The following is a 16,830-nucleotide window of genomic DNA, read 5'->3' on the forward strand; positions in this document are numbered from 1 at the left end:
CCCCCCGAAACCAACCAAACCAACCCTCCCACCAAACAAACAAAGATGATCAACAAAAAACCAAACCAAAAACCCCTGCCAAACCACCCTCCCCCACAAACGAACAAACAAACAAAAACCCCAATACCCAAAACACCCCAGCAAAACAGCCAGTTGTTCTGGGACCTCTGCTCAAGATACCAGAGAGGACGGAAGGAAGGAAAGAAGTGAGTTCAATTTTTGGAAGGTGCTAAGTCTGGAAAGTGAGGCCATGGGTAGGTCCTCCTTTTTTTATGGGTGGAGACGGTGCCTGGGGTTTGTGTGTCTGGGATGTCCTGAGCCCTGTTGTAGTGGTGCTGGTGTGGGTATGGTGTCCTGTGTGTCCCCATGGCATCTCAGACAGGACGGGGGTTTGGGTACCCTGCTCCGTGTCGAGCAAGATGCTGCTAAAATACTCTGTGTGTGCCCAGAGAGTTGGATGCTGCCAGAGACCATTGGAGGGACTGGTTGCACTTGTGCTACTGAGGTGATACACGGTCTTATTTCCATGTTGGAAACCCCTGTCCTTCTCTGAGGTGTCTTGAGACAAAATCGGCTTAAAAATCACTAAATTGCTTTTGAGAGCCCGAGCACTGTTCTGTGTCTTGGGAACAGCCACCCTAGGGGAAGAGAGTTACACTGATGTTGGTTGCTGTATGTTACTGAGCAAATGCCTTTCCCAAGTTGTGCTAGCACAGGTAGGAAGCTGAAATCAGAAATAAAGGGGCTGGAGTGACTTAAAAACGGTCAACAGGTGCCCTTAAATAAGTGCAAGTCCTTTGTGTTACTATGGGGATCAAGAAGTGATCTTCTGCCATTTGCTTTTCATCAGACAGTTGAGATAACTTTAAAGAGAATTTGGCCAGGGGAGATTATAAAGGAAGGAATTTGCTTCTTAAATAAATAGTCTGCTCTCCATTGTTGGAGACTTAACAGGCTGATAAAAGCCCGCTGGAATGAAAGGGAGGCTGGAAAACCTGTCTCAGATCTGCCTTGCTCTAAGGTTACTGAGACCAATGCACTTCCAAAGACTTTTTTTTGAATTTTTGAATACAAGCTCAACTTGACCTCGTGGCTTGCTCTATCTTCCTTTATTCTGGAATAAAGGAATTTGCTAGGCATGCATTTTTTCAGAAGTTGCTTGTAACTTTTAGTTTAAAATAAATGGAGGAACTATACAAACTGGTGTCCTGGTCTTGGCTTGTAAATTTGGGAGGGAGTGTATGGAATCACTTGCCCTCTGCTTGAAATGTGGCTCGTCATTTGTCTTTTAAGAGGCATGCTGCTTTTTTGATATCTTTATAACCCCATTAGGTGGATGTTGGAGCCTCCAATTAGTAAAATATGGCTGGGGGGGTGACCAAGTGCTGGTTTCCTTGTGTCTCCTCTCTTTTTTGGAAATGCACTTTGTGTTTAAAAATAAAAACAAAACAACCCCAGATGTGGCTTTGCAGTGGTAAAATGCCTGGATCTGTGATATCTCTGTCTGCTCGGTTACTCAGGCCAGAAATGCCCCTTTCCCGGGGTTTTTGAAGCTATTCCTGCTGCACTGGGCTGTGTTCCCTGGCTGAGCAGCTGGCTCAAAATAAGAGTTGTAGATGGAGACTGTTGGCTCTGCAGCAATTTGGAGAGGTAGGAGAGACTAGAAGCAAAGAGTGTAAATATTTGGGGTAAAAAAAAAGTAAAATGGTGAAGGTGAAAGTTCCCCAGTGATGTGACATGAGTTCTGGGCATGTTATTGATATAACTATAACATAACAAAAGCCTGGTGGTGCTGTTTTCAGTGATTTATTTTCTGCACTGTGGGATTGGTTTAATTAACTTTTCCCCTTTAGAGGGAAAGAGGAAAATATGAAATACTTGGAGTGTACATATTTCTGTGTGTGGCTGAAAGTGAACTCCTCATCGGCTGACCCCGAGCTCTGCCAGCTCAGCACTTGCCTCTGCCTTCCCACGAGGCGGGGTTGGGGCGAGACTGCTCTGACCCCAGCGGTCCCTGCGCTGGGGAGCAGCAGTGTGTTTCTTGCTCTCTGTAGTGCAAACTCCCAGCTGTCTCGGAGAGCACTGGACGAGGATAAAAACACCGTTTCCTTTGCGGTAAATCGCTTCTGTGGGAGCAGTGTTCACCCACACAAATGGTGGGTGCAGAGTTTGAGGTTCTCCAAGCCAAAGGCTTCCCTTCGTCCTTGGGCACTCCTGCATCTGGGCTCTGCCGTGCCCCTTCCCAGCAGTTCTGCTGCACGGTGCATCCCTAAACTGGTGCCCAGTGATGGAGAGAAGCCTGGACACTTGAACCCCAGCCCTTATGTGGGCTTCAGCACCAGGATGGGGACGTGGGTTGCATGGGGAGAGGCTTATATTTCTTTGGTCTGACAGTTTACCAGCACAAGAGAGCTACCTTGTTTGCTGCAGAAGCCTTTACATCCTTCTGTCTCCACTTTTCCTACTTGTGCTCCCAGGGTTCGGTTTGAGCCTGCTTCTCTGGGACCTTATTCCTCCCATTCCCCTTGGTTTTGATGCAGAATCATGTTCATCCACCACTTGTGCCAGCCCTGACTGTTTGCATTTTTAACTCTCTATTAAATTTTCAGGAATCTCTTAAGCATTCACACATCTGTCATGGCACAAAACAGAATATTTCTTGATGCTCGGGAAAACGAATTATACAATAGATGTGCAACCCATATTTAAGCAAAAGTGCCACAGCCACGTGTTCAAGCATGAAGCCCCAGAAAAGATTTTACTGCAGAGTCATTTTCAAGAGGTGTTTGCTGTGAGATTTTTTTTTTGGCTTTTTTTGAAATTTCACTTAGAGTGTGGGCTTCCTACATCGAAGTGGGTACTCCTGAGGGTCTCCAGGAATCTCTCAAGGCATCCCAGTGCCCCTCAAAAGACAAGCTGCTTTCCTGTGGTCCCCTCCAGCATCCCGAAACCTGGCTTTTGCTGTCACGAGATGCGGATGCCTGCACGGGGTATGGAGCACTGCACTGAACTCCCTCCAGGCAGGGTCCGGGCATGGACTACCGTGAGAGGCTGCTTGAAGGTGGGGAGCTGCGGGCACTAGTGTTTCTTGTCTCCTTGCTTCTGGGCTTATAGCAGCTTGCATTGGTGGGCTCTGCTGTCTGCATTAACAAAGTTTTTGTGTGTGAGATGTAAGTAATAAATGGGTGAACCGCGGTGTGACTAATTGCCTAACAGTTGGACTGTTACCTGGAATATAATAGGAGCGTGTTTTCAGGGCATTTTGAGTGGGTATAATGAGATGCTGGCATACAGTATTTTTATTAGAAACTTCAGGGAGTTGTGTATTTCAAAATGCCAGGGCACTAGATAAGCTGAACAATTAAAAATAAATGGCTTTGGAGCTTGGCCTTTTGATAGGCACAGATAATTAGAAGATGCTTTTCTGACAAGACCATAATGACTTGGCTTTGGCTGGTGAGCAGCACTGGCTTTGGAAACTTTTAACTTGGCTCCTGCGGGAGCGAGGGTGGTGGGCACGGAGCTGGAGGGAGCCTCCTCTCATTTAAAGACTGGACAGAGACCTTTCCTCTCTTGGTCTGGTGGTGATGGAGCAAAGTTAGAAAGCGCAAACCTTCATGGCTTAAAATTTAGAAGACAAAATAACTGAATCGTTCTAATTTTTATTACTAATGCTTTGAAGCTAATCTCATAAGCTTGGGAGCTCGAGTCCATAATTTTTATAGTGACAATATTGTAAAAGTAATCCAAAAGGCTGTGTCATAGTTGGAAAAAAAAGCATTTCCTAAGCTCTAAACCCAAATGTGCTCAGAGAAACAAGCCCTGTAACAGCAGCAGTGGCACCATCTTATGGGTTTTGTAATGCCACAGACAAAAGTAATTATGCTGCTTAGAAGAGCTTTTGTCTCCAGATAACGTTGTTAAAAACTTGCAGTGTAGTGTAAATCATAACGGAACAAATCTGGAGTCTGCTCTTATTGCTGCCAGGGGAAAATCTCTTGGATTTTGTTTCCTTTCTGCTCAGTATATTGCAAACCTTTTCCAAGTTTGTAAATAAATATTACCTGCTGTTTGAAAAATGACTTGCGGTTCGTCTCACCAGTAGTGCCTGTGGCAGCCAGGCTGTTATTGCAAACAGTTGTTTCTCTCTTGGTGAGCTCTTTTGTGTGTCTTTCAGGAACACGGGCTGTTGCAGTGAGTCTGAAGTTGTCTGATTCATTGGAGATATTAAAGAAGTATTTCCTTTAGAGCTTACTCACATGTGAATGCCTATGGCTCCTTTCACTGCTTCCTAGCAGTACCGCGGCAATTGCCGTGTCAGAAAATGTTTTGGTGAGCTTACAAAAAAGACTTTTAGCATTTCCTTGATGGATGTTTGAATTCCCATCCATGAACATTGGTGGTTTTTTGTGGGGGGGGCTGAGCGTTTTTGGTTTTTAGGTGTACGGGACTTTCAAAGGTTTAGAAACCCTGGATCTGAAGGGGGTGCAGCGATTGCGTTAGGACCAAGTTAATTAACTGATGAATTTTCCACCACCCTGCCTGGAGACCCATGTTTTTGTCTCAGGATGGAAAAGATTCCCATCGTGGGCTTGAGGGATCCCAATGCCTCATTCTCTCCCAACATGATTTGTGTCCTGAGGAGTGAAGGGAGAGGATTTGCGTCAATAGATCATTTCACAGGTAGTAAATGAGGTTTTACCGTTGGCAGGGAAGTGCCAGGGAGCAGGAAGAGCCAGGGCAGCTCAGCAGGTGAAGTCTGGCCGGGCCGGGGGCATTCTGGCCCCTGCAGTTATTGCTGTGCCTTGCACAGAGAGTTTGGTGCCAGGTCCTGCAAGTAGGGAGCCTCCAGGGAAGGGGCCTGGGGAGCAAATCGAGGTACATGGGGAGAGCCATCAGAGCCTGAAAGAGGGACTTCAACAAATGCACTGAGCTTCAGGAGCTGGTTCACTTGCTGCCCTGGAGCAGTCGCATCCATAGATGAGACTTATTTAGGGAGAAGGGGCACATTCACACCCAAAAGGTGTTCAAAGTGCATTTTTGTACGTGGAGCTGGTGAGCAGGACAGGGAAGCGCTGCGTGTGGCGTTGCAGCCTGCAGCCCGGGGCGCTTCCAAGCAGCAGCATCCTATGAAAGGTGCAGTGAATCACAAAATGCATCACCATCTGCAGAGAGAGAAATTCAGCTGGATGCCAGTGGTCTGTGTTGATCTCAAGGGAGGTTTCTGCTGCATGGAAATTAGTTTCTTGTTTGTTTTGCCATTTGGCCACAAAGTCCTGGAGGAGATGGCCCAGAAGCTTTTATGGGGAGGCAGCAACATGATGGTGCCACTGTGACCTTGTCTAGGATTACTTGCCTGTCTGTCTCCCAAAAAATAAAACCAGGCCTTGTCTTTACGAGCTCTTGCAGTGGAATAACGAACACTGTAGTTCCTCTACTGTGAAGACAAATCTTTACGTGGTCAAGATAAGGCTTTAAATGTCAGGAAACAATTGGCCAGTTTTTAAGAAAAGAATCTTTTGCAAAGGTGCAATGGGAGTTGGGAGCTCAGCTCCTGACGGGCAGTGGGAGCAGCCATGGTGGGAGCTTCCCTGCTCAGAGAGAGCTTTATGGTTGCATGGTTTGTGTGCCCAGATGTCAAGAAACAGTAAAATCAAGGTTGTAGGTGCAGTTTTAACAGCTTGGTGTCCATGTGCTGGGGGTGACTAGATGTCACACAATCCAGCACTTCTACCCCACTTTGTTCCCTTACAAGATGCACTATGGAAGATGGGCTGCTAATGCAGCAAGTTTTGCTGCGCGGCTCCCTTGTCTTTCATGTGCCTTTGCCAACGGGGACTCGTGTGGTGTGCTGTGATGCACGGAGAAGGGCAGCTGTCCCTGTGGGAAGCTTGTGTTGGCAGCAAAACAACAGCAGCACAGTAATGGAGGGGCAGGCACGTCCCGGTGTCCGACTGCCATGGTGGATCCTGCTTTCCCCTCTGTGTGACAGCTCACGCTTTCTCCCCGTGGCCGCGGTGGTGCAGGGAGGTGGCTCCACGTGGCTGCAACGATGGCTGTCGTGGTGCTGGTTTTTGGTGAGCTGGCATGGGAGTGCAGAGAGAGGACAGACCTCCCTGTTCCCGGCAGCAGCGCCTTTCCAAACACCTTCAGTTGCTTGTGAAGCTGCACCTGCTGAGCTCAGACCTGGGGGTGCTGTGTTGGGGCTGGGTGCTGTCTCTGTCACTGCTCTGGCTCTGCAGCTGCCATTGGATTGCAGCTCTTGCCTCTCCAGGGGATGCCATGCGGGAATGGCTCGCTGGGGTCGCTCGCGCCGGCTCCTTGTGATTCAGACAACTGCATCACGTAATTTCTTAAATAAACCCATCAAGTCCCAGACTTGGCTGGGGCCTCCTGCAGCCTGGGGGAGCCAGCAGGTTAATCCGGAGCTCCTCCGGCCCCAGCATCGGCCCCTTTGAAGTAGCTGCAGCTCAAGAGTGAACACGCCTTCTCAGGAAAGCTGGCATTTTTATTAAGCAGCAGACTTTTATTATCTGAGCTGAGAACGCAGTGATTTCCTTCCCCTGCCAGTAATCCCCACTCAGGGCACTGTTATGCTCTTCGACAATTTATTTTCTTTTCTCTAATTGCCAGTTTGCAGTGGCCGTGCAGCTCTCCCTGGGCTGTGTTCTGGGGAGCTTTCGCACTTTGAAAGCAGCTTAGTCCTTCCTTCCTGGCCACTGGAACCGGGCAGCAATTCCTTTCCAGGTGCTTTACCGAGAGTCCTGCTGGAAAAATAAGTAATAGCCCATGATTTTGAACTGATGCCTGATAACTGTGGTCTAGAGTAGAGTTTCAGCTTTCATGCATCCTTTGGGAGCCCTGATAAACTGCCCTTGACAGAGATAGTCAACAGATTATAGTACTAGTGCAGCAGGTTCGATGCTTTTCTGATGGTGCTCTGGCTCATATCCTGCATACGGTTCCTTTGTTTCACCTGGGCAGGGTATGGTTCTTCCCATCCATCCTGGGACAGAGCACCGTGGTGCTGTGCATGGTTAAGTTGCTCCCAGGTTTTGTCCCTGTGCTGACTGAAATGACTTTGGAGTACAATTTGTGTATGTGTTCAGCACCTTTAGGTACCTGCGGATGAAATGTGCTTAAGAGCTACCCAGGCAGGACTGACTTTCTGGAGTGGTGCTCCGTGGCGGCTCAAGCTGTCATCTCCCCAAGCCGGACTTGTGGATCAGGGCTGTTTAAATTTTAGTGCATACAAAACTATTTTTTTTAGTGTTGGGGTTTTTTTTTTTCCCTACTGATCACATTAGAAAATATTTTAAAAGCAGATAAATAACCATGTGGCATGATTGAGTTCTGCTGTGTGTGCATAGCTACGGTGGTGGAGACGGTAAGACATGAGCTCCGCTCTGCCATGCAGTACCTTTGCCTGCTGGAAGTTGGGGGCAAGTCTGATGCTATGCTTTATCAGTGCTGTTGAGGTATTTACTCTGTTGAGCTAGACCTGCAAACCAGCTGCCTTAAATTGCCGATTTTTTAAAAATATCCTTGAAATAAATAGAAGAAAGAAAAGATTCAATTGTCCTCCAGCAACAGGAGTTTCAATAATGCCATGTTATGAGCAGGGCAGATTTTACCAGCAGCAAATCCAGGCTGTGGGATTTTATGGGGGAGCAGAAGCCTGTGCCTCTTCCATAATGCGGCATCCCCTCCGTTTCCCTGCGAGGCTCACCCGTGGGAGCACAGGCGACTGACCCACAAAGTTTCTTCCTCTTTGAAGTGCTCCAGTCTGGCATGGGTCACTTCTGCTGCTGGCAGCTGAAAATTCTTGCAGCCAGCCCTTTGTGAGGAATATTTCAGAATAAGCGTCTACTAGGGGAGTTAGGGTGTGAGAGATTTTGGATCTGTAAGACTTTTTTTTTTTACAAAGTTTTATTATTTCTTGCATCTATTAATAGGGCAGCAGGAGGCTCCGTGTGCTTTTGTAGTCCCTGTTGTGCTCTCCAATGGATATATGCAAAGGCTCCAAGGTGCATAAAATAGACACTCTTAGCCAGTTGTTATGATAAAAATTACGTGCGTGTCATGACCTTTAAAGCAGTGGGACTGTGTGTGCATACTCTTCTGATAACACCACTGTTCTCGATTCCTTTCTGAAGCATTTCTCGCCGTAGGAGGTTTGCATAGGAGCTTGGAATATTTTTCTAATCAGCGAAGAGTCTCTTGGCTCTGATGGTAACTTGCAAAACACAGAGGAGCAAGAAAAGGGAAGAGGGATGACTTTTTCTAAGGGAACTAACAGAGAAGAGGTTAAAGGCGAATGGTAAGGCACAGCATGAAAATCCTGCCATCGTCTGCAGTGCTGTCAGAAAAAACACTGGCCCAGAAAGTGCTGTGTGCTCTTTGAGGAAAAAGCTATTCTGGTGCTCTTGAGGATGAAGGAGAGAAAAAAGTTTCGTAATCTATGTGCCCTATTTAAAGAGACTTTCTTTGTTTTAAAACTTTTAATAACAGTGCAACCAGAATTTGCTCTGCTTGCATAGCCCACACGTTTACCCCACTCCGCGTCGGACGTGCCATTGTGCCTGGAGAGCTTTGCAATATTCTGTATGGGTGTGAAGAGCGAGATGCCTGCTGTCGTGGTGAGGGAGGCATGGAGAGAGGAGCTCTGTGTCCTTGCGCTGCTGCATCCCTCAATCTGTGGTGTTAGGAAGGATTGCTGTCGTCTGGGACCGCAGATGGTTGCTCTGGGCTCGCTGCGGCAGTCCTGGTGCGGGTTTTGGGAGCTGTGGACAAAATGCTTCAGTGGCACGCCCGAGAGGGGTGCAGGCACCAGATGGGATGGAGACACTGTTTGCAAGTGTATTGGTAATTTCTGCTTTGATCGCTGCTTACACCATAGCTTTCTGCATGCTGGTGTGGGGGGCAGCAAACAGCATTGGGTCCCTGTCCCACCAGGCGTGCCCGCATAGGGTGCACCTGGGAAGAAAGAGTTGGAAGTCCTGGAGATGTGATGGTCTCAAAAGCTCTTGAGTAACGCGAGAGGTTATGCAGGGCGAGCAGCAAGGCCTGATCTTGCTTGTGATAGCGTTGATACCAAACCCCCATGGACAGGCGTCAGGCCACGCTCAGCTGCATCCCAGCCTTAACAAATGGGAAAAATAACACTTACGGTTTTAAAAATTAAACATTCCCTTTAATTATTGAACATGAATAATTTTCATGCAAATTGAGCCTGGATGTGTGTTTCCAGAGTGACACAGTTGAGAGCGATTACATCGTGGGGTGTCAGTAACCTGTGAACCGAGAGGCTGTTCATTATTTTTAGCATTTTATGAATAGTACCCTGGAGGGTGGGACACAGGCTGGTAGAGAGTTGGCCGAAGAAAAAGACTTTAGTTTGCACTGGTGGGCTCCCCTTCTAATGCTTTAACTTGCACACTGAGGCGTGTGGAGGTATGTTGTCTTTGTGTACCTGGGTATGGATATTTTGGAAGCCTCCTGGTGAGGAGGGCTGTAATTAAGGGAATAACCGCGCAGTGACTGTGCTTGCTGGAGGCTCTCCTTGCCGCGCGGAGGAGGTGTGGGCAGAAAGTCCTCAAGTCTTTGAAGGTAGAGATGGGAAAATCCACCCTGGCTTTTCCCAGCAAATTGACGGTCTCCGTGTAAAACTTGAGCTTCACAGGGCAGTTTGGCACAACCTGATGCGTGTGAGAGTGGTCCTGGCTGGGCACCCATAAATGGACACTGTGTCGTCGGCTCTCAGCATCACTTTGGACCACGGAGCAGCTCATGTCCAGGGCAGATGAAATGTTGGATCTGCAGCTGAAGTGAGCCTGGTGCATTTGGGAAAGCTGCAGCACTGCAGGGGCTTTTCAAATGGCTTTGAGGACACTTAGTGCAGGGCAGGTGCTGGGGGTTGAGTCCGAATATCCTCTGTGATTAAGCTCCTATAAATATTTTCCTTTTCATAATGGAATGTCAGCATTCACTGTTTCCTAATTTTAAACACTGTACAGTTTGTCAAACATTTATCTCTGCCTTAAATTAAGTCTTGCGATAGAATTCGTGTTAATTTCAAATCAATATGAAAGAGGGAGAGAAAGAAATTGCAGTCTAGCCCTTTTCTTGAATCAATATTTTCTTTAAAAGCTGAAATGTTAACTAGATCATAGTTTTTGCCATTTTGAAATGTAGCTTGTGTTTAAAGAATATATGCATTTCCCCTGAAAATAGCTGATGCGGGTAAGTTTTGCAGCAGGCACGGCTGCCAGCAGGCGTGTGACCCAAAGCGGGCAGGATGGGACCAGCCTTTGCAGCAGCAATGCGGTACAATGTTATCCTCCCTGTTCCTGAGCTCATGGTCTCTTAATAACTTCTTTTCTTTGTTCTGTTTTGCAGAAGCCTTTGAGATTGTAGTACGGCATGCAAGAAACTTCACCAACAGCATGTTTAGGACCCACTACCAGAGCATGGGGCCCAGAGCTCTTAAGTTTGTTGGAGAACTTTTTACTGATGTCTCGCTGTACATATTGGGCTCTGACATCAGTGTTAATGACATGATAAATGAATTTTTTGACAGTTTATTCCCTTTGGTTTACTCTCACTTGATTAATCCTGGCTTCCCTGATCCCTCTGTGGAAATGACTGAGTGCCTGCGGGCAGCCAGGAGAGACCTCAAAGTCTTTGGTAACTACCCGAAGATGATGATGACGCAGGTGTCCAAGTCACTGCAGGCCACACGAGTCTTTCTGCAGGCGCTCAACCTGGGGATCGAGGTGATAAACACTACTGACCACTTAAAATTCAGCAAGGACTGTGGACGAGCACTGCTAAAGATGTGGTACTGCTCTCACTGCCACGGGCTCGTCCTGGCCAAGCCCTGTGCCAGCTACTGTGGTGTGGTGATGCAAGGATGCTTGGCGGGCGTCGTAGAGATCGATAACCACTGGCGAGAGTACATCGGGTCGCTGGAGGGGCTGACCAAAGGCATGCATGGCATCTATGACATGGAGCATGTCCTCCTGAACCTCTTCTCCCTGGTGCGGGATGCGATTGTCTACGTGCAGAAGAACGAAGGAAAGCTCTCGACAACCGTGAGTGGTTTTCTGTAGTTCCCCTAGCTTGCTGCCATGGCAGGGCCTGGTTGTGTACCACTAGCTCTATGTATTGAAACCAACTTACCCCTGTCCTCCAGCCAACAAACCCCAAATGCTCCAATTACCAGCTCCTCCCTTCTTCTGCCCCCAGTTCTATGATTTTTAAAACTTTTGGTAGCATTTGAAACTGGTGTTTGTGTGGCCTGGGCTTCAGGTGAGGGCTTTGCCTCTTTTCAGATTGGTCAGAGCAGAAGGGTCTGGAGTCATCCTGGCATCAGCCTTGTAGCTGGGGTGTGAGATCGGGAGCTGAGATGTCCCACCATCTTCAGCACTCCCTGTGCGCTGTGCTTGCCTCGGGTAGCTCTGAAAGGCTGGTCCTGCTCTGCAGGTGTCCCCTGCCTCCTTTAACATCACTGAAATGTACCTCCAAATAGATGCCAAGTGAAAGTGTGTACTGTGGCATCCCCTGCTTCCTGATTTACTGAAGGAGATCTGGTTTTCCCTCTTTTGGTAGCTCATTCTGGTTTTGGGCCACCTTTAATCCCAGGGATGAAGTTATTTCTTATTTATTCGGAGTGATCTGACTCTTTAAAAACACATTGTGTGAATTTATGAGCCTCCCAAGAAACTGAGGCTTTCTTGTTCAGAAAATCTTGCTGCTCTGTTTGAATGCCAAGGACAAATGGGCTGTGGTAATATAACGCTTGTTTTGCAGAGGAGATTTTTCTTGAGACACAATTGAGCTGCTCCGTGCAGGTAGGGTAGAGTTGGGGATGGGGGCAAAGGTGCGGGAATATTGTTATAGTTTGCTTAAAGCCAATGATGATTAAAATCTGCCACCATTTCCCTGTTAGCTGCTTGTTCCTATCATTCTCGACTCCTGTTTACAAACGAACTGTGTTTATGTAGGTCACTGTAGTACTTGCACTGTAACTAATTCTTATCTTTTTTTGGGACCGTGGAAATGTATCGGCTTATGGATTTGGAGCTATGTGGCATTCAGCCAGCAGCACTCTTCTGTGCTGTTTTATGTGCCATCTTTGCTCGCTGATTGCCCGAGACATGCCACCTCACATATGCAGGCTGTGAAATAATGTGGTGGCACCCGGGTGGCTTCACACCCTCTGGGTGGTTTAGCACACATGGTACAAGCTCTCTTCATTGCTTAGAAGGGATTTAGGGACCAAATCTCCAGTAAGTTGGATTAGTCTTGTGTTGCGGTGACCAGGAGAAGGCTGTGGCTGAGGGCTGGGTTTTGGTGTTGGTCACCTGAGCAGATGGATGCAGGCAGGACTCATGGGCTGCATTAGGACTCGTTAGGCTCCAGGGTACAGTGCAGGACACTGGCTTTCAACCTGCATGCCTTAGCCCCTTTCTGCAGAAAATCCCTGTTTTACAGCAGCCTGCCAAGTGTTTCTCATGTCCCCAGGACCACAGGAGCTAATGGGATCCAGGGACAGCAGCTCTGCTGGGCATGGCTTCTGCTGCTGTGGAGCCAGGGCAGGCTCTTTTCCCATCGGTCAGAACCTGTCAACCCTCTCTGGAACAGCAAAGGAGCAGAGATGTAACTGTAGGTTTAGCTTGAGGTCAGGTGAGATGGAGAATTCATGTTACAGGTGATAATGATGTATACAAGAGAGAAAACCCAGCTCAACTCTAAGCTCGGTTGGCACTTCCAGGGCAGTAAGAAACAAAACTTACTTCTACATGTAATGTGAGCCTATTTGATCTTGAAAGATCAGTCGACATATTCAGCTGTGAGCAAAAGCATCCAACATGTTTTGCACCAGCAAACCTGCCACGCTTGTAGGTGCTAAGGCAGAACAGAAACATCGCCCTTACAGGTTGTGTGCCAGGTTTTGCAAGCACACACAACATGTGCATTGCTGTGTGGTCCTGAAAGGATAAATGTCTGTCCTCCCATATCCTTCTTTTATTGGCACAACAATAAAAATGCACTTTTTCTTGAAGATGTCCATGTATACAGTGAAGGATCATGACTGTAAGTTACATTATTGAATATTGAGACCTTGATCTGTCTACTGAAAACGTCTTTGTGGGAGGACAAGTAGATGGAGCACTGCTAAAGTCAACGCAAGCCATGGCTGTAGAGCCATAATCTGCCCATCCTCTGCCAAACCAGAACATAAATTGACTTCCTTTAAAATAAAAAATCACGGAGCATTGCAGAACCATTCAGTGCTTTTGTACTTGATGGAGCTGTTTGAATTCATTAGTGCCATATATAGTTAGGTACTTATTTAAACATAACTCCTCTTGATTATTTAAAACTTGAGTGATTCTTTTATTTGCTCTAGAGACATTTTTGAGTTATAGGAGTGCAGAGGAAAAAAATCCAAGCCAAGCCAGCCAATTGTCTGGCAATTGTCACTAAGAGAGAATGGCCACTGCGTTTTTAGTTTATTTTTAAAACACTGATGTTGCTCATCTAAGACTTTTATGTCAAACCTCAGCCCACAGCAACTTTTTTTACGAATGAAGGTATGAGCTGTTCAGTAGAGGAGTAGGGCGGTAATGGAAGTGCTGACAGTCTTAACTACAGCACTGCAGATGGCCTGGCTGATAGCTGGTCTGCATCTGGGATCTGGGGTAAATATCTCTGCCCCTAAGTGATAGAATGCAATTTTTTTTTTTAGCTGTGCTGGAATGAAAGTTTCTCTGTTAAACTTATTAGCACATATTGAGTTTCAAAGAATATACCTGGAAGTAAACAGTTGTATTTACTGTTATCCTGTAAATATGATTGTTTTTAGACACTGTTGTCATATGAAAGTATAAAATGCCACAGGAGTTGTCTTTGAAAATGTGGGGCTTTGCTCTCGTGCTGCTTCTCACATCGACCTCTTTTATTACTGACCTTGGCCACCACTGCTTCTGTAGGCAAAGTTCAATTCACCTGTACATTATTAAGGATAATGACAGGTTATTTAATTGTCATTAAAATCCCCTGGAATATGGAAAACTTATCTTCCATGCCCATAGTGATTATAGCCTGAATAACAACACTACTGCCCTTGCCTGTCCTTTGGGCTTCTTTGGTTTTCCACAGCATTGGTGGCACTTCTGCGGCAGTAGTTTTTTCTCCGGGTGTTTCAGGTCCTTGGGTGCATTACCTGACCGAGCATCCTTCCTCCATGCAGCTGTCCCCCTTGCCACCCACCCCTAGGCTGGGTTGCGGGCGTTTGCATGAGGACCTGGACCCCTTTTATAGCTTGCGGCAGACCTGGCTACAAAGGGCATGTGAACCGGAGCTTCAGAGGTGTTGCAGAGCCTCCAGGTAAGTTTCTGAGGAGCTCTGCAGTCCCCAAGACGTGGAGTCATACTGTTGTTAATCTGCTTTTGGAAACTGTGCGCCTCCAGGTATGCATTTAAATGTAAGCCTATGCGCGGGTGTTGTTCCTGGTATGGAAACAGCAATGCAGGAGAGTGAATTCAGTAATATGGCAGTAGGCAGTTCCCATCCCAAGCCTTGCTTTAACAGCTGATTTGTCAGCAATAGTGTGCGTTAGGGCTTTATTTCTACAATTTGTCTGTTTAAAAACTTCACACCTAAAATATGCTATTAAAATACTTTATTGAGGGAGCTGAGTCTCAGGGCAGATTGGGGAAAAAATTTTCTGTCTGGGGCTATATCTATATTAATTTTCCTATCTGCTACTTTTTCCCTGGTTGCAAATGTGCCTAGTATGTCCACCTCTTGTAGATATTTTAATCATGAATGTAGGGAAGAGTGATTTTAGTCAGTCTGTTCATGCTTTCTACCACAAACAAAGACAATCGGAGAGATGCAATACAAATAAACTTCATAAAATATTCAACCCCAGCACCTCTTGAAGTTAATGCTTTCTCTGCTTTTGGAAGTACAAGAGAAACAATAGGTCTTGGTGTCTTACATAGTAAGATGATGCAGTTGATCTCCTCTGAGGCTCCCTACCTTAAACCAGCACTGTAAATTTATTTTGAAAGGTTGCAGAGTTGAGGTGAAGACCGTTGATTTGACATATATATTAATTTGTCTATGTAAATATTTTTTTTCTTAGTGCTTTTTTCCTTCCCTGTAACTCATCAGGATTTTGAACACATCCCAACAGAGTGGGAAACAACAGGCAACTCATAGCACAGTGAGACACGAACCAAAAAAGGTGCGTGGCTTGGGGTGAGGCTGTAGCCATGTATTGCATGTGAGGAGGAGGATGCACTGCAGGTACGAGTTGTCAGAGAAAGGGATGTGGATTTTGGCTGCGTTAGCTGCTTTGCCCTGCACACCCAGCAGGGCACGTGTCCCCTCTCAGCCCTTCGGATGGGGGTGGCAGGACTTCTCCTGCCCTTTAGCTGTTGTGTGGTGCCTCTCTGTCTGGACGTGGAGCTGCAGCCGCCGATCCCCGAGGCCTCGCACAGTGGGAGACTCTGCTTGGCAGGACCCGTATGTGTTAGCGTAATTGGGGTCGGGCACAGAAGATACTGTGGAGCTGATGTGTCTGTAACATGACTGAATCTGGGAATGAGAGCAGGTTGCAAAGAAATACAAGATTAGTTTTACAAGTCTCATAGAAAAAGTACATCATGAAAAACACCAGTAACCCGCCACCAAAAAAACATATCCAGAAACTTCAGTTAGTCCAGGCTTGTCAGGCAGGTGTGCCCCAGCCTGGACATCTGCATCTCTAGGGAGAAATGCAAAGAAATGGGCTGATAGAGCTGCCCAGCCCCTGCGGCCCCCCTTGCAGTCGGTGGAGGTGTGCAGCTCTATCTGCAGAGTATTGCCTAGAAAGGAAAGAGCAGGGAGCTCAGCAAAGCATTTTTCTTCACTCAGAACTGATGGCCGAGTTTCTAGAAGATCCTGTTAAACTGCAGGATAAAGGTAGCCAGACCTTTGTTGAACCGATTGCACCCATCTGTGCTGAGGAGGGGAGAGGGTTAGAGGAAGGGTACCAGCGCCGTACGGAAACAGGGTGCAGTTCTCGGTGTGCTTGCACTCTGAGGGGATCCCTGCTGTTTCACTTTCCTGCAAGCACCTTTAAAAGACTGCTCAGGTCTGGGTTAAATAGGTGATATAGCCATGCTGCTGAGGAGAGGAGGAGAAGCCACAGCGCAGGCTGGGTTTGGTCTTATCCCAAAGCCGGGGCGCTCACCCCAGCCAGCGCAGGCAGAGTGCTGGATGTGAACCCGGCTCTGACGCTGGCCACGGGAAGCTGCCGGGGAACCCCAGGGAGGGGCAGCATCAGGCAGACCAGACCTTTGTTTGCCCTCAATTTTTTGGGGAATCCTGGTAGGAAGGGGACCATGAACATGCTGAAAAGGTAACCAGCTACTTTGATTGCTTGTAGCACCACGGAGAGAAGCATTGCTTTGTTGCAAATTGGTGTAGAAATTTGCAGTGCCTGCAGATGCACAGGGATGAAATGCGAGAATAAGTAAAGGGACTTTTGACACCCAGGGATGAAAATCTCACCTGTCGCCATACACAGTGATTCAATGCATTTGTCGGCACGGTGATGCCGGTGCGGTTTTCCCTGGATGCTACCTGGGAGCTGCTTTTGGAGTCGGCTCACCTGGTGACTCGCTGGAAGCTGCTTTGCTCGGTGGGTTGCAGTGGCAGGGAGCTCTGGTGAGTTTTCCTGTCTGCTAATGGATTTCTTTCTGTGCTAGAACTGGCAAGAGGCTTCTGAGGAAAGCTTTAAAATTATGATGCTGTTCGAGAAGTCATTCCCTT

The 16,830-nt window shown here is 47.2% G+C and overlaps 1 protein-coding gene across 1 annotated transcript in view; it reads left to right on the top strand.

The window, feature by feature from the left end:
• The window catches only part of GPC3 (glypican 3), a 119,002-nt gene that overhangs the window by 52,353 nt on the left and 49,819 nt on the right, over positions 1-16,830 (top strand). The window contains exon 2 of the mRNA XM_019474191.1: positions 10,399-11,093. Within this exon, the coding sequence (XP_019329736.1) occupies positions 10,399-11,093 (695 nt within the window). The remainder of the gene's footprint in view (positions 1-10,398; positions 11,094-16,830) is intronic.

This window comes from Aptenodytes forsteri, unplaced genomic scaffold (genome assembly GCF_000699145.1).
Source record: "Aptenodytes forsteri isolate BGI_AS27 unplaced genomic scaffold, ASM69914v1 Scaffold265, whole genome shotgun sequence".
Classification (NCBI taxonomy): Eukaryota; Metazoa; Chordata; class Aves; order Sphenisciformes; family Spheniscidae; genus Aptenodytes; species Aptenodytes forsteri.